Here is an 18,186-nt window from a genome sequence, read left to right as displayed (position 1 = left end):
GTTTGTCGGGAAAACTAGAATTGTGTGTTGCGCTCTAAAATTATTACACATATCACTTGTCGTACGCTATAAGCGCAATGATTTCTCACTTTGATTGTGTATATGCACTACCACGTTACCTCACCGTCATGTTAGAACCGTAATAATGTTAATGTTGTTGACGCACAAAACGTAATCTTATACAAAATTGTCCCAATCGTCTTATTTGTCCCAATTGACTCACGAGCCCACTTGTCTGTCCCATGGGAAATACAAATGTGTGCTTTCCCATCCCAAACCATGGGGCGTTTTCCCATGGACAAGCCTTGTACATAGATTAACCTTAAATAACTAAGATTTTGATTTATTTTGAGCAGGTGAGTGTGTACAATTACTGAACAGATATAAACATATACTGAATAGTCGTGAATGGTCTTTTACGACACTTTTTGGGATTGTCCAAAAATTTCCATTTTACAGATCCACTGACGCATAACACAGAGAAATTTCTCGCAGTATCAAGTTTCAGTCGAGCACGTTATCTTGTTAATTAGACCTTGAGTTCGAGATTATTGCGCCTACATCACTTTGATATTAATTCCATGCTCTTTAAAATATAATTGATGTCATTCTAAATGCATTTTACGATTACGACGAGTATCACCTCATCAGCATAAACTGTAAAACAATTACAATCATTTAAATATTGACGTGTTTGTAATCAAAAGTTATAATGCGAATTATATCTACTTTGCAACGTAATCATTAGTTTAATTTTAGTTGCTTTGTTGCATCAAATGTATGCACTGTTCCTATACTCCAGCCCAATTTTACAAAGTAAATTTCAAATCTACTCTAGGCGGTATCGTCTGCCTGGACCGCTTTTTGCTTGAGCGTTTATTAAATTACATCCGCAATATATTATAATAAATATAATGTTTGTGGCAATATAGGCATGGTTTGATTATCGACCTTGTATTGTCGATAAATTGTGAAATATTTTCTCAATTCGCGAATGAGATTTCAGTTAAGATTCCATTGCAATTAATACCTTGCAACATGTTCAAACTCAATTCTGAATGAATCAACACAATACATACATGTTTAACACAAGAAAACAACATATTTGGCCTAGATGACGTATATCTCGAAACAAGTTTGTTACTCAACCAAACACAAAGAAAAATCAAATTTTTCAGTAACGCATTATGCAACTTATACTCTGGGCGTAAAAACAAAGAACATAAAAATCATAAAAAAAAATTAGAAGGTAGAAGAAACTATAGTAAGAGTAGAATGAAGCACGTTTTAATGAAATTAACAAACAAGCAGAGCTTCCAGGACAGAGAATGAGCTTTATTAATAGCATGGGATCTTGATTAAATCTTTAACTTTTCAGCTTGATTCGTATCATTAGATCCATTATTGGTTTTGTGCGTTGCCATGATATCAAAAAGAAAACTGAATTTTTCTCTTGCATAAAAAGTTAAGTACATCCAGCTTTTCAAACAGAGTTAAACGGTTATATCAAAGTATAGCATATACATCTGGATTGCCCATCTTTTTGTTTTATGCTATAAATAAATAGGCTTTGGAATTGAATTGTTTTTTTTTAAAACATTTTATCTGGTTGATTGACACAGTGCAGCAAATTAAGATTGAGCTTTTATATCAATTCCAGCAGCATATGGAAAATTATATCAAGAAATCAATCTTCACATATTCTGTACATTTAATAAATGGTATATATTGGCCAAATCAAAATTGTCAAATTTAAATATATGGTAAATACTATTTTATCAAAAGCGATCTCTATTTTATTATGATTGTATATATCAAAAGCTGTGAAATTCTCATTTCGGTCTTTTAAAATAGGTTGTTCATTTATATCTTACCAGAAGTGGGGGAATGTTTTGTTTAGAAATATAAAATGAATCCATGAATGCTCTACACGTGAGAGAATTATATTAAGCAACGTTAAAAAACATTGCAAAGAAATATCTCAAACATATTACCATAGTTTGCCTTTCATCAGGATATGGGACAGACCGTTATAAATTTTTATTCGTGGACTTCAGGATGACGAAATATAAATCAAGCACTAGTCCGATTTAATACTGTTAATCAATAAGCTTTAGAACCATAGCGTATCCGCTCTGACAAGTTTCAAGAATCTTTGATGAAAAGTCATATACCTGAAAGTTTTTTTGAAATGCACTTTTGCCTTGGTTAACGTAAATAAGTAATATACGCTGAAAAATCCGGCACAATATACTTCTGATGAATACCTAAATCCGCACGGTTAGTTTCATACATTCCCACATTTCATACATATTTGTATTTTCTGAGGGTCACTGCAGAGTGGCGCATATATGATACAAAATCTTTATTTATATTCACATGGTGTCTCAAGTCTATCAGCTTCTAGGCAAAGATATTCCAAAGACAACATACTAAGCGGGTGGTGATGAAAAAAAATAAATGCAAGTAGGCTATGTATTATGGCATAAAAACAATTCAAGAATGGAACCTAAATTGGGCATAGTAGGACTGTGAAGTATGTGGGATATTAAAAAGCATTTAACCCCTGCTCAAACTACAAACAAAATTTTTTGCGCATTGTGAGATGTACAGTATACCGAGACGGAAAGTACTCTGGTTTACTTGCATTAAATTAATTTATTTGTAACATCGAAACTGAATGTTTTCAAGACTCATAAACTTATAAAGTAACGTGGATTTTATGAATTTATTAGCACGGCTCTTTGAGAACTCGGAAATTTAAATCTAGTTACACCTTCGCAATGAAATTTGTTTGATGCATTGTTCCCTAATTACTTTATTGTTTGCAATTTATGATGTCCCTTAAAATTATTTTCAAGAGTAACATAATGAGCGGGTTCGAACGTAAGGGTTTCTAAATCCACCTACTGCGTGGAGCTCGTAAATATCAGGAACAAGCGCTTCGAGGCGCAATAAACGAAAAAATAAAGAAGGGTTAATTGTCTGATATCTAGCAAAATTTGTATAAAAGCTGGAGTGAAAAGTACGATAATCAGTATCAACCGATCTCGTCTTCTACTAAGATAGCAACGGGAATTCAAACTTTGAGCTTGTCAGACTCGTCTTATACGAAAGAAACCGCATATAAGTTTGTGAGCTTCAGTCGGAATTTGCTAGAATTATCTAGTACCAATTGGTCTTCATATTCTATCATTATATTTTTTAGTTATATAGTATAACAGAGTCAGAGTTGAAACGACTAACGTTACGAACTCTATTCAAAAATACAGTCATGAAGATGTTTATCGTATGCATTGCTCTTGGAGTCGGTCTCGTTTCAGCTGATCCTTACGATCATCCTCACCCACAGAATGGGGAATGGTCAAACTGGGGACCATGGATGGGCTGTTCAGCAACTTGCGGTGGTGGTAGCGACACAAGAATGAGAACATGTCAGTCTGGGTGAGTATTTTTAGCTTTAAAATTCGTATTTAGTACTTTGTTCAAAAAAATGCAATATTTTCAACCTACTCTGATTTTTTAGAACTTCCGGCGGCATTGAGGACTTGCTGCCTCTTCTTCTTCTATCCGGTGGATTCGGTGGTGATTCAAGCTCTTCACTCGATATGTTACTTCCATTCCTTTTGCAAAGTGGTAACGGCGGAGGGCTGTGAGTAATGTTTTTCGCTTTTCCTTCCATCTTTACACGAATGCAAAACATTCAATGATCTGTTTATTATTATTTTTCAGTGGTGACAACCCACTTGCAATGTTGGCACTTCTCGGAGGACTTGGCGGAGATTCGACCGACAGCAGCTCAAGCTCAAATTCTCTGTTGCCATTATTGCTAAGGTAAGTTACCTATAACGTAATATAATTTTTAAATTCGATCTCACAAGTTAAATTTTCGATTTCAGTGGACAGAACATTGATCCAACACTTCTTCTTCTCTTGTCTGGATCCAACTCAACAATCGACCCACTCACACTACTTATTCTTGGAGGTATGGGCGGCCAAACTGAAACGCAGAAATATTGCTATGGATCACGAATGGAAACAAGAGTAAGTTTCGATATTGATAGGCGTTTATTATCTCATGTAATGGTTAAATGTAATTTAACGGTTTGATTTATTCTCATTCTAGACTTGTAACCAACAATCTTGCCCAAGTCCAGTCAACTGCCTTTCACAGTGGGGACAATGGGGTGAATGTTCAAACGGTTGTGGAGCTGGAAACAAGATCCGCTCCCGTACTTGCAATTGCCATGACTCCATGTCTACATACCGATGCAACGGCGCTCAACTTTATGAACACGCACAATGCTCTTCATATGATGCATGCCCAGGTAATTTTATTAGAATTTTATTATAAATCTTTGAATGAGTTAAACAGTGCCAAAAATGTTCTTGCCCCCTATTCGCTCCTCGTAACATGCTGCTTTCCAACTTTCAACACGCAGCGATGTTATTGATCTAAGAAATCGTATTTACTTTCAGCAACCACAACCAGAATCATCACCACCACAACCAGACCCCCAGTCAACTGTCTTTCCCCGTGGAGCGAATGGGGGGCATGCCAAGCCACCTGCGGTTACGGAATGAAAAGCCGAACTCGCAGTTGTAATTGCCACAATCCTTCAACCGGAATGCTCAACTGTAACAACGCAATGCTTTATGACCACACCTCTTGTTCTTCAGGAATCCAGTGCGGCATTGGTGAGAGTCGTAATTCTTAAGCTCGAAAATTCTTTGTTCAACGTCAAATATATTTTATCAAATCGATGTCTTATTTTTAGTTATTCCCGAAACTCCCATCCCAGCCACTGGACAATGGGGCGATTGGACCGCTTACGGCAGTTGCATTCCATCTGGAACCAGATGTTACAAAGAGAGAACACGTACTTGCCCTGATAAAATGTGCGACGGATCTTTCAAACAATCTATCGAATGCACATGCCCATACTGCCAGGTCGATGCTGAACAAAGACAGGAATGTGGCTACGGTGGAATCAGCAGAGATGTAAGTTATACAATATTCAATATTGGAAACTAATTTAAACAAGAGAGCTACGCTCAAATATATGAACACGTAGCGTCACTTAGTGGCAAATTCGGATGACGTCATAGCACACACAAAAAAACGAATCCCATGCAGCTCACCGGGATATTTGAAATAAATAAAAGTAATAGCCTTCTAGCGAAAAATTTAATCTCTTAGCACTGAAAATTTTAAAAGTGATTGGTCCAGTAATCAAATAGAAAAGCGACTTTTTAAAAACGTGTCAAAGAACAAGAACAAGAAGAGTGCCAGCATAAAATGCAAAACGATCGTTATGTTTAAAATACATATCAAGTCCTCCGGCCTGTTACTAAAAATTACTTATATATATTTATTTTTATTTATCCAACAGGCTTGTAAGCAACAAAACAATTGCTGCTATGATGATTCTGTCCCAGGAACTATCTGGTGCTTCAGTAAGTAACTTTAAGCTATTCTTGCAAACTAAATATAAATCTACCGATGCGTCTCATAATTTCCAGCTTTAGTTAAATATTTAGTTTCACCATTTTAAAACAAACAACAATTAAAATTACTTTGATTTTTTACAGAACGCAACAACGCATAATCTCCGAAAGAGGAAAACTATACCAAGACAAAAAGCCGCAGATGAATACATATGCCAAAAACTCAAGCACTAGAATAAAAATTTTAAACATTATATATTATATTTGACCTGTCAGTGCATTGAATTTTGGACGATTTGTCGAGTTTTCTATATTTTTATAAAAACGACTATATAAAATTAAATAAACTGATTATTAAATTGATATCACTCACCATTTAACGGTCTGTTCGATGTTTTTCAACTGTCGCATTTCACATTTTACGTATTTTGATTACATTAGCGATTTGATAACAATTTTACCGTCATTTCGGCTGGTTCGGTATTTTCAATCATGGATATTTTCAATCAATTGTTTTCCTGCATATAATTTTGGAATGTGTCGAATATATTGTCCATGTGGTACCTTCGCTGATTAATTAATTTGTTTGCAATTTTGATATCCAGAATAAAAGTGATTATCATATAAATGTTGTTGATTGTTGCTTTTCTTAGCTCAACTTATAAAACACAGTGGAAAGTGTATTTTGCATAAAATAATAATACGTGCGTCCTGTATCTAGTCTAGTCTCTAGTATCTAGTTTAGTCTCTGTCTCGGCTGGAATACTATGACAAATGATATTCTAAAGTCCAAACGATTATATCAGAGATACTTGGGAAGTTATCACAATGAATCCATGAATGCTCTACACGTAAGAGAATCATAAGAAACAAAGACAAAAACGTTGCGAAGAAATATCTCAAACATATAACCATAGATTGCCTCAATGGCTGGAATACTATTACGGGCAAATGATATTCTAAACGATTATATCAAAGATACTTGGGAGGTTATCACAATGAATCATGGATGATCTACACGTGAGAGAATCATAATAAGCAGAGTTAAAAAAAAAACATTGCAAAGAAATATTTCGAACATATTACCATAGAATGCCTTAATGGCTGAAATACTATTGTTGACAAATGATATTCTAAACTAGTGGTTCACAAACTTTTTGTACCATCGCCACCCTACAGTAATGTAAAGTCAGAGACAAATATATTACAGACCAAATAAGAAGGCAAATCATGGTTTATAGTGTTTTTTAATGAGAGTTTGTCTTCCGCGAGTTTTTTTATTATTATTTGGTGACAGTTTCGTCAGACACAATCTAAAATCACCCCGTTTACTGATGGAAAGGCGATTTCGTTGTTTTGATAGCAATAGTAGCACGACTGAAAACCCCTTTATCACCATATAGGAGGTCGGAAATGAAAGAATCCGCAGGGTTCTACCCCCTCAAAAACCGCCGTGTACTTGCCTTATAGCATTCAACTCCCTAAATTCAAAGTTAATTTTCCCAAACGTATAATATTGATTTTCGTACATCTCATTCATCCCTACAGCCTGGTGATCTGCACCAAAATGAATGATATATAACGATCTTCGGTAAAATTCATCCTCGATTCCTCATCCTACCACGGCCTCCAGCCCGATCACCAGTCCATAGAATTAATCAGCCATTTGTTTCAGATTCCTGGACTCGGGTGTGGCAAAAGCCGTGATTGACTATCGGCTACGGCCCAGGGGTCGGCAAATTTTTTGTCGCTCGCGAGACAAAATTAGGGGTGAATATAGTCATTTGCGGGTCGCATATGTTTTTTTTTTTAAGTTAAAAACGGAAAAGCGCGCGAAAACTGCGACAGCTCATGAACTCAACTCATTCGTCTTATTGAAAAATTATTACAATGACATTTAATGTGACACTGTCTCTGCATCACTGCATCAAGCTTGATAGCTTTACGGCGTCAAGATTGGAACATTTTCTAAATGGGCATCACTAATCCTAGTTCTTTGTAATGTTCATTCTTGAAAATAATTGTTCGCACAAACATGTACTTCCAAACTTCGAAGTGAGTATTTTCGCATGATTTGGGAAATTTTGATGAATATTTTCTTTAAGAAGATACATTCTTACAAAAATTAAGCAGCGTTGAAGCTCTCGAATATATTATGAATTTGATTTCCTTATTGCATTGCAATATACATGAATATTTACTGCGATATTGAACCCCTGCACTCAGCATCAACTTTTCTGCGTGTTGCCATTTGTCTAATTATAATTAAATTGTAGGCTCGTTAAACGTTTACTGAATTGTTAGCATATATACAATATAATTTATTCTAAACGTGTCTCACGATAAATTCTGGTACGTAAAAAATGTAATTAACTCATTGAGCGAGCGTAGATTATAAATAGAATTAATTCATCGTCAAAACCGACGTTTTGTCTGTATAATGGATGTTTCCTCGTGCATAGATTTCCTTGTTTACTTCATGACATTGGCCAATCAGCAAGATACAAAAATAAACGTAACAATGCCCCCTTTCGCATCAGCGCAGACAATTTTATCACTCCGACAGATTTTCAGGCGTGGTCGTAAACATTACCTCATTTTCGCGTTTTTGAATTATATTCGTTAGTTTTTAGTTGTGTTTCGGAAATTTGAAAATAAATCAAATAATTTAATAATCACTTTGTTCTCATATGAGTTTCAGTTTAATTGCAGTAATCAAAATTAGTGAAGAATTAGCTGTGATAGACTAGGCTAAAATTGCTAAAATTCTTTACCGCTACTTTTTAAAAAACAGTTTGTTGAATGGTATGAATTAGAATGGTAGTTTGAAAGAAATACCCCACTTTACAGGCGTCAACTCGCGAAACCACTCTTAAAATAAGCATCGAAAATTTTAAAATGGTAAAGTATAGGAAGAATTTTCCGGGGTCAAAGGTCGGGGAAAGGTCTATTCAGTGAAGCGTCCCGGATTATTTTACTTCGGTCGTATTTTGCCGACCACTGGGATACGCAAACTACCGTACCCTACGGCGGAGACGAGTCCAGCAATCTTTTTGCGAGTGATAATCGCCCACATGATTCAAACCAACGAATGCACGCAGTACAGTAATCAAGTGCACGATGCGCCAAACAAAGACAGGTTTCGCGAAATCGCCCTCTTCGACGTTTTCGCCGCCCACCCCCCCCCCCCCCCCCCTCTGTATCGTTTTCGCCCACCTGGGGGGAAGGGGTATCACCCACTTTGGGACTCACTGTAGATCTGAACGATTATATCAGAGATATTTGGGAAGTTATCACAATGAATCCATACACGTGAGAGCATAATAATGAGCAAAGTTTAAAAAAACATTGCAAAGAAATATCTCAAACATATTACCATAGATTGCCTTTTACCAGGTTATGGGACAGATCGTTATAAATTTTTATTCGTGGACTTTAGGTGGACAAAATATAAATCAAGCATTAGTCCGATTTAATGCTGTTCATAAATAAGCGTTAAAACCATTAGATAGCGTATACGCTCTGTCATAGTTTTATGAATCTTTGAAAAGTCTGACACCTGATAGTTTTTTGATTTGCATCGGTGGTGAAAGATTGATTTTTTTGCCAGAAGGCTATCAATTTTTCTTATTTCAAAAATTTCTGTGGACTTCAAGAGATTCTTTTTATATGTGTCGGAATAAAAAATAGCGACACCTTGTGACGTGTCCATATATTTGAGCACAGCTCTTTTGTTAGTTTCCACATTTCATACATATTTGTATTTTCTCATGGTCACTGCTGCTAGATAACGTTCACTGGTTTATCGCGTCTCCTTTCACACTGAAACGTATTTTTTTATATATTTTTTTTGTAATTATGTTTGTCCTTTGTGTACTTTTGGTATGTGATAAAATAAACTACTGACTGACTGACTGACCTTAATTATTTTCATATGGTGTCTTAAGTATATCAGTTTGTAGGCAGAGGTATTTCACATAAAACATACGAATGTGGATGATGTGTGATGATAAAAAAATGCATGAATGTATTATGACATAAAAACAATTCAAGAATGAGGTGTAAATGAGGCTAAGTACCACTGTGAACTTTGTGGAATATTAAAAAGCATTTAACCCATGCTCAAACTGCAAACAAAAATTTTTGTGCATTGCGAGAAGCATGCCAAAAATGACAGTGATTAATTTTCTTGTCACATCAAAACTAAATGTTTTCAAGACTCAAGTAACGTAGATTTTATTAATTTATTAGTACGGCGCTTTGAGAACTTGGGAATATAAATCTCGTTACACCTTCGCAATAAAATTTGTTTAATGCATTGTTCCCTAATTACTTTATTGTTTGCAATTTATAATGCTACCTTAAAATTATTAACAAGAGAAACATAATGGGCGGGTTCGAACGTAAGGGTTTCTAAATCCTCCTACTGCGTGGAGCTCGTAACTATCAGGAACAAGCGCTTCGAGGCGCAATAAACGAAAAATGGGAATGGTTAATTGTCTGATATCTAGCAAAATTTGTATAAAAGCTGGAGTGAAGAGTACGATAATCAGTATCAACCGATATCGTCTTCTACTAAGATAGCAACGAGCATTCAAACTTTATGCTTGCCAGACTCGTACCAGTCGTATACGAAACAAACCGCAAAGTTTGTGAGTTCCAGTCGAAAATTGCTAGAATTATATATATATAGTAATAATAATCGGTCTTCATATTTTATTATTAAATTTTTCAGTTATATATATAGTATAACATAGTCAGAGTTGAATTGACCAACGTTACGAACTCTATCCAAAAATACAGTCATGAAGATGTTTATCGTATGCATGGCTCTTGCAGTCGGTCTTGTTTCAGCTGATTCTTACGATCATCCTCACCCACAGAATGGAGAATGGTCAAACTGGGGACCATGGATGGGCTGTTCAGCAACTTGCGGTGGTGGTAGCGACACAAGAATGAGAACATGTCAATCTGGGTGAGTATTTCGAGCTATAAAACTCTTAAGTAGTTATTTGTTCCAAAAATGCAATATTTTTAACCTCCTTCGATTTTCTAGAACTTCCGGCGGCATTGACTTGCTGCCTCTTCTTCTTCTATCCGGTGGATTAGGTGGTGATTCAAGCTCAGCACTCGATAGTCTCTTACTTCCATTCCTTTTGCAAGGTGGTAACGGCGCCGGAGGGCTGTGAGTATTGTTTTTTCTTTCCATCCTCACGTTAATAAAAAACTTTCAATGATCTGTTCTTTATTATTTTTTAGTGGCGACGACCCAATTGCAATGTTGGCTCTTCTCGGAGGACTTGGCGGAGATTCGACCGACAGCAGCTCAAGCTTGGATTTTCTATTGCCATTCCTGCTAAGGTAGATTACCTATAACTTAATATAAATACCTATAAACTCGAATTCGACATTATTCTGTTAGAATTTGTTGCTGTGAAAATCATTTGTATTGGCATTTAGAATTCTAAATAAGTTACGAGTAAATCTTATAAGTTGTAATTTTCGATTTCAGTGGACAGAACATTGATCCAACACTTCTTCTTCTCTTGTCTGGATCCAACTCAACAACAATCGACCCACTCATGCTATTTCTTCTCACAAGCATGGGCGGGCAAACTGAAACGCAGAAATATTGCTATGGATCACGAATGGAAACAAGAGTAAGTTTCGATATTGTGAGGCGTGTATTATCTCATGTAATGGTTAAATGTAACTTAACGGTTTGATTTATTCTCATTCTAGACTTGTAACCAACAATCTTGCCCAAGTCCAGTCAACTGCCTTTCACAGTGGGGACAATGGGGTGAATGTTCAAACGGTTGTGGAGCTGGAAACAAGATCCGCTCCCGTACTTGCAATTGCCATGACTCCATGTCTACATACCGATGCAACGGCGCTCAACTTTATGAACACGCAAAATGCTCTTCCTATGATGCATGCCCAGGTAATTTTATTAGAATTTTTCATATAGCTTTTTATATAGTTTATATCTTTCAAACAATCTATCCAATGCACTGAGGGTGGCTCATACTCCGCCATTCCCGTTCTCCCCATTCCCGTTGTATAATGCCAAGTCGATGGTCCACAATGAAAAGAATGTGGCTACGCTGGAATCAGCAGAGACGTGAGTTATACAATATTCAATATTGAAAACTACTTAAACAAGTTTCAAAGACTCATCAAATCGACGGTCTGGTACTAGAAATTACTTTTATATATTTTTGTTTATTCAACAGGCTTGTAACCAACAAAACAATTGCTGCTATGATCATTCTGTCCCAGAAACCTTCAGGTGCTTCAGTAAGTAATTTAAGCTATTCTTGCAAACTAAATATAAATCTACCGATGCGTCTCATAATTTCCTTTAGTTTCGCTAATTACTAATTACTTTAGATAAATATTTAGTTTCGCCATTTTAATACAAACAACAATTAACATTACTTTGATTTTTTACAGAACGCAACAACACATAATTTCCGAAAGAGGAAAACTATACCAAGACAAAAAGCGCAGATGAATACATATGCCAAAAACTCAAGCACTAGGTTAAAAATTTTATACATTAAATATGTTATTTATTATCTGTCAGTGCATTGAATTTTGGACGATTTGTCGAGTTTTCTATATTTTTATAAAAATGACTATATAAAGTTAAATAAACTGAATAATAAATTGCACAAAATTTTGAAATGCTTCGAATATATTGTCGATGTAGTACCTTCACTGATTAATTAATTTGTTTGAAATTTTGATATTCAAAATAAAAGTGAATATCATATAAATGTGATTGACTTTTGTCTGTTGCTTTTCTCAGCTCGACTTATAAAATACAGTTGAAAGTGTATTTCGCATAAAATAATAATACGAGCGTCATGTATCTAGTAGCCTATACAATTAGTTTAGTCTCTGTCGCGGCTGGAATACTATTACTGACAAATCATATTCTAAACGATTATATCAGAAATACTTGGGAAGTTTTCACATGTAATTCGCTTTGACCAAATTTTGTTCTTTTTCAATGGATCACAGTGCAATACAGGATGCATTATGAATAACGTTGGCAAACAGCTCCAACCGACAAATCATAATGGCTGATCAAACTTATCCTACTTTACATAATGTTATTAAACCTCAAAACGAGATTCTGAGAACTTCGCCACACTTTATCTTGGACACATTTATAGATCAGCAAAATATGAAATTTATCGCTTTCTCTAGCTTATAAACGATGGTTCAGTTTTGTGTGCTATTTGTCAGTTTTAAGAGTGTTTTAAGAGAAATTAAAATGTAAATAATAAAATAACTCTTTTGCTCGTTAAATTTTCTTCCCAATAAGCCTATTTCGGCTATTGCTTTTAGTGCTTATTTTATAAGTTTTTTCCTACGATTGCAACGGCTTCCATTAAAAAGTCGTGACAGTTAATGTGGCCCTTCCTACCTATTTCAAGCTCGTTTTTTGATAACTGTACTGAAATTTAATTAAGCTCCACTATTCGACCCAGCGTGAGCATATTGTCTTAAAAAAGGCAAAATAACCACCTGGTTACTTAATCATGCCTAGATTCTGAAACATAAGTAAAACTGACCAAAGACGCCAGACATTATGACAACGAGTCAGCCATTTTATGAACCCCTATTGGTGAAAATGATTTCTGAGAGGCGGTTGTATTTCAATTGCCACGATAACGATAGCATTTTGTTTTTAAGCGATTGTAACGGGAGAAACTAGGAATCTAGAAACGTCCATTATCACATTAAATACTTTTCATAAAATCAAATATGTGCTATTCACTTTTGATTTCCTTTCTCATTAAAAAATATGTCAAAATAAAAAATAACCTATGGGACAACAATTTGATGCGGAACACCGGGAGGAATTTCACTGAACACCAGTGTACCGCAGAAAACACAGGTTGAAAATCACAGCAGTACAGAACAAAATTAAAATAGTCTTCAATATGACTGGGTAGGATTGAGCAGAATATAATACCACCAAGTAAAATAAGCATGATCGAATCAAACGTAGGACGACCAAAATGAATTGAACTGAAACACATGAATACGAAACAGGAGGAGCATTTCGATACCAAATAGGAGCAAACATGTAAGACTACAATAAATATATAATATAATAGGACCTCACATACCAGTGCCATATCGTACAGACAGGGGCGTGCTAAACTTTTCTGCTGCCCGGGGCGAGTTCCTGATAATGCTGCCCTTTAACCCTAACTTCAAAAATATTTCGGGGGATAAACAGATTATATATGTCGTTATAAGTGGGAATAAATAAATTAAGTAAGATTGAAACGTTTATTTTATTAAAAAATCATCAAACCAAGCAACAAACTCACATGTATAAGATCAAACCCATTTATTAACATAAAACAAGTAACTTATTTGTATGTCCAATCGCTTATGTCCAACAATATGCAATGCACAAAGTTGGAAAAACATCCCAGTCAAGCTCAATCAATGAAGCAAGAAATTCTTTAGCATTTTTTGGAAAATCTCTGTTTCCTCTTCGGAAAAGCGACATAACAGTGGACGTTTTAGCAGCCGCACGTACAGATTTTCTAGGGTTTTTGTAAACATGACCACTCGTTTTCGCATGCTATTTGTTAATTTTTGGTTGGGATTTGGAAATTTCAGTACAAATCAAATAACTCAATGATTAATCTGTCTTCTTATATATATAGTTTAGTTGCAGTAATCAAAAAGTAGTCTAGAAATAGCTGTGAGCCTGTGATAGGCAGCGACGGATTAACCATTAAACAATATAAGCACGTGCTCAGGGCACCAAGAAAAGAGGGGCACCACAGAAAATTTCTAAAAGCAGAATTTTATATAGTTTATCGGTGTTTATTTAAAATATCACGAGTTCACCATACGACTCAAACTTAAAAATGTTCGCTTATTTTTCTTCTTAAAGTATCATATTATCCTTCTTTACCAAAAATAAACACTTGAACTTATTTATTGGACACGAAATGGGCCTATGAGTCGTTTTGTAAAATTGTTGTTGTTTATACTTCCTAGTATTCCCCTTGTTGCTGCATTTTTGTTTTAAAAAATTTCTCTTCTCTTCAACAATTGGACCAATGAACTATTTGCACTATGTGGCGGTTCCACGATCGCATTTCAACGATCTAGTTAGTGGTCAACGAAGTCGGGAGTTTTTTGATAGAGTAGACCAGGGTGGTCCAAACCCTGTCTTGCTGATACATTCCGTGCGGCCCACAGGCCAATTTTAGCGTATATTTGTATCTATTAGCTGAGCGTTTTTGAAATTTTTCAGATATTCCAACTGGGGTTGGAATCCCGAGATTCAACTCCCTTTTTCTAACGCTTTGTGTCTTTATTTTAGCAAAAACACTCCTCTGTTTTCAAGCGTGGGCCATGTGACAGTAGTGACGAAACGCAGAGCCCGCTTAACGCTGCACAATCCAGTTTTGTTCAGCAAGGTCCTGAAATACCAACTCAGACGGACTTGGTGGTTATTTGACGATGGCACTGAGCTTGCTCACGCTGCAAGTTTTTAAATTACTCAAATATAACAATTCGTATACAATGATTGTCCCAAGAAAAGTGGCACAAGGAAAACACGGCGGAAACGTATTTCCTTGCCCATCACACAGTGTCTAGTTTGATTTCAAGTAATATCTGTCACGAAAGAATATAATTTGAAGCGACATCAAACGTTAATTTTAGGGAATTATTTTTTAAATACCTGAAGGCTTTATATATCTTCTTTAAAAAACACCGCCCATGCAACATAATAATGGTCTGATTAGAACGGTAAACTCTAGTTGTTTATTAAATTAAAAGTAAGTAAACCTGCGATATTTCGATCACTTTTGGGTTTTCTCCGACTTGCGGCCGGCGAGACCTCCTCGAAACTTTTTGCGGTCCTTCAACCTAGCAACCTTGAACCACCCTGAGGTAGACTATACTAGGTACAGGTAAAATTGCAAACTACAGTTGTGACTTATATCCTTTGGTATTTCGATTCATGTTGAGACTGGAAGCATGAATCTTTATTGTCACACTCCTTCAGGACTGGAGCTCAACCGTTATATCGGCCCGATGTTATGTGTCTGCCGATATATCATATTGGCAGTAAACGGCCGATATATATATCGGCTATATATAACAGTTAAAAAATCTAAAAATGTTCGTAAAAGTTGTTTTATTTACTGTTGGTTGTGATTATTTTTAATGGATAATACACTTATGTGGTTTATTGTTTTTATAATTGAATTACACATGAGGGGGCACCAAAGTCTTCAGTGCTTAGGGCACCAAAAGGGCATAATCCGCCCCTGGTGATAGGCTATGGCCCGTGGGTCCGCAAATGGTAGGCCGCAACCCACATTTGGGTCGCGAGACAAGGGCTCGTGCAAAATCAAATTTTTTCTGTATCTTTTGTATTCTTCATTTAAATACCTATTTAACTACGCCGAAATATTGTGGCAGCTGCCACGGTGCCGGAATAATAATTTCAAAAGTGTAAGAATATATTCTTGATTTGACTTTCACTCTTATCGCGTAACTTTATCGCCAAGTTAGTACCTGTGCCAAATTCATTCAGATTTTAACAGGAATGTTTATCAACGATATCAGGGAGACGCTTTGAGTAAAAAAAGCAAGAACAAATATGAAGCAAAGCGGCAACATACGTGGTTTCGAATCAGGGCCGGATTTAGACGACGATTTAAAATGAATAATAAGTCAAAATAGATTGTCAAATCCTTCGAGGTTTGACGCACCTAACGCACGGCGTTTGACGCATCACACCTCGAAATGATAGGTCAAAACACAGAGCCTGGGTCGCGAGGAATTAAAATAATAGTTTCAGGGAGGCGTATAGGGTTGAATATTTTGAATTAAATTGATTCTTTGAAACATATATATATATATAAACCCGTTTAAGGCGCTAACTCGCGAAACCCCTCTTAAATGAGCACAAAAAATGTTGTTATTGTAAAATAAAGAAATAATTTTTCTGGGATCAAGGGACGGGGATCACACAAGACTGAACACACAATGTCAATTTTCAAATAAATAAAAACACATCTATAAAAAAAAAGTTCAATAACACAAACTCTACAGCTCGGTTCTGCTTCCCCCTACAAAGTGCTGCTTGGAGCGGTTGCCCTCTTCGCCCCCCTCCAGACACGCAACTGCGTACAGAATGCCGAAAAGAAAGCCTAACAAGGCCAAAATGGTTCTAAAAGCACAGGGCTATATAAGAAAAAAAGATATGAAAGTGTAGACCATTACTTCAAATCGCTAAATATAGGCTACTTAAATTCGAAGTATTGTTATTAGCTTATGACTTTCATAAAAAGGCACTACCAAACTGCTTCGAGGACATACTTATCAAAAATACCTCCAACCGAAGAGGTAGCTTCGATTTGTTCCTACCCTTCATGAGTAAATCTGTGAGCCAGCATTCCCTGTTTTTCAATGAACCCAAACTTTGGAACTTACTCTGAAAATATTGAAGTCTAAAAAATCGTTTCAAAAACAATTCAAGTCTTATCTAGTCTCCAAATATTAAAAATTACTGTTTCAAAAACACACTGATATGTGTTAATAGTTTCGAAGCAATCAAACCTCAAAGAAAATAAATATCTTTTTGACGATCCATGACAAAAAGTTGGGACACTTCTCACTTGCACTTTTTTTTTTGTCAGCTATTAACAGCTATAGAAATCCTGTTATAGTTCCTACAGCTATTAACTACTGTGACTAGGTGTGCTGTGTAGCTCTTTTATACCTGCTTCAAATTGTAATTAGTCTGTTTCAATCGCAATCTGGTGAAAGCTTTCTTATCATTGTATATATATATATATATATATATATGTGTTATTTGCTTTTTCCAATGGTAACTGACATACTTGGATGGTAATTTTTTATGAATAGCTTTTACTTTCTGACAATTGCATGGTCATGCTTCTTTTCGTGGTGTGGGATCATTCTTATTACACGTGTATATCTTTTATTTTCTGCATGAGTGGTGATATATCCTGATGAGGGTTGTAGACAGCATGCTATAGTTCCTGCAAGATACGAAGTATTGGAACTAGGTGAGCAGTCGAGCTATATTGGATTCTCCCCTTTAATAAATTTTTAATTTTGTGTTGGTGATTTTAATTTGATGTGGTTTTCTACCTCTTAATGTGAGCATGCACTTTATGTTTCGGTAAGCTAATGCTGTGGAGTTGACTTGTTGACCAAACTGTAGATAGTGTGATATGATCAAAATTGAGTATTTTTGCATGGTGTGAAAATTGTGTTTCTACAAAAATTGCTTTTGGATCCTCCAAACACAAATATAAAGTGATAAGAATTTAATGATCAATACTTTTTAAAATCAATTCAACAATTTCATTTATCTCCTAATAATTAATAGGTCAACATATATCCATATATGCAGTGGTGGAATTCAAATTCAAGCCGGTTCTGTTACAAACAGAACATTGACAGTAACCAGTAAAGCTAACCGGTTCGCTGATTTCATAAAATTCCGTAAGACGGTTTTATAGAACCAAAGCGAACCGGCTGAATCCCACCACTGCATATATGCAATCTTTTGAACACCTACTCGCAGATTGTTTCTTCGTTTTTCATGCTGCGTCACAATCATCGAATGACGTGAAATATGTGAACAAGTTTCCAAAGAGTGACTCTGATGAATCTTCCGTAATAATCTCAAAGGATCCTATGAAAAAA

At 35.7% G+C, this 18,186-nt stretch overlaps 2 protein-coding genes across 3 annotated transcripts; both read left to right on the top strand.

Moving 5' to 3' along the window:
* Positions 1-3,197: 3,197 nt before the first annotated feature.
* Positions 3,198-6,076, top strand: LOC120330019 (adhesion G protein-coupled receptor B1-like). Of its 2 annotated transcripts, XM_039396832.2 has the most exons (9): positions 3,198-3,444; positions 3,527-3,652; positions 3,733-3,834; positions 3,900-4,044; positions 4,127-4,328; positions 4,480-4,698; positions 4,779-5,002; positions 5,394-5,457; positions 5,593-6,076. In XM_039396832.2, the coding sequence occupies exons 1-9, from the start codon at positions 3,275-3,277 to the stop codon at positions 5,607-5,609; spliced, it is 1,269 nt and encodes a 422-aa protein (XP_039252766.2). In that variant the 5' UTR covers positions 3,198-3,274; the 3' UTR covers positions 5,610-6,076. The 2 variants fall into 2 exon arrangements, with proteins under 2 accessions (XP_039252766.2, XP_077974686.1); XM_078118560.1 differs by lacking the exon at positions 4,480-4,698.
* Positions 6,077-10,184: 4,108 nt separating this feature from the next.
* On the top strand, positions 10,185-12,235 carry LOC120330133 (uncharacterized). Its single transcript, XM_039396974.2, has 7 exons — positions 10,185-10,423; positions 10,505-10,633; positions 10,708-10,809; positions 10,961-11,108; positions 11,191-11,392; positions 11,685-11,748; positions 11,905-12,235. Exons 1-6 carry the CDS (start codon positions 10,254-10,256, stop codon positions 11,690-11,692), a joined length of 759 nt encoding a protein of 252 aa, XP_039252908.2. The 5' UTR covers positions 10,185-10,253; the 3' UTR covers positions 11,693-11,748; positions 11,905-12,235.
* Positions 12,236-18,186: the final 5,951 nt, after the last annotated feature.

The sequence above is a fragment of the Styela clava genome, chromosome 12 (assembly GCF_964204865.1).
Source record: "Styela clava chromosome 12, kaStyClav1.hap1.2, whole genome shotgun sequence".
NCBI lineage: Eukaryota > Metazoa > Chordata > Ascidiacea > Stolidobranchia > Styelidae > Styela > Styela clava.
This window is presented reverse-complemented; position numbering and strand designations above follow the sequence as displayed.

What these genes read in the sequence shown, in the direction of transcription:
- LOC120330019 (XM_039396832.2), top strand. Translation starts at nt 3,275, where the DNA reads ATGAAGATGTTTATCGTATGCATTGCTCTTGGAGTCGGTCTCGTTTCA. An exon ending in AGTGGTAACGGCGGAGGGCT is followed by an intron (nt 3,653 to 3,732) that starts GTGAGTAATGTT and finishes ATTATTTTTCAG; the next exon opens with TGGTGACAACCCACTTGCAA. An exon ending in GATCACGAATGGAAACAAGA is followed by an intron (nt 4,045 to 4,126) that starts GTAAGTTTCGAT and finishes TTCTCATTCTAG; the next exon opens with ACTTGTAACCAACAATCTTG.
- LOC120330133 (XM_039396974.2), top strand. Translation starts at nt 10,254, where the DNA reads ATGAAGATGTTTATCGTATGCATGGCTCTTGCAGTCGGTCTTGTTTCA. An exon ending in GGTAACGGCGCCGGAGGGCT is followed by an intron (nt 10,634 to 10,707) that starts GTGAGTATTGTT and finishes ATTATTTTTTAG; the next exon opens with TGGCGACGACCCAATTGCAA. An exon ending in CTATTGCCATTCCTGCTAAG is followed by an intron (nt 10,810 to 10,960) that starts GTAGATTACCTA and finishes TTTCGATTTCAG; the next exon opens with TGGACAGAACATTGATCCAA.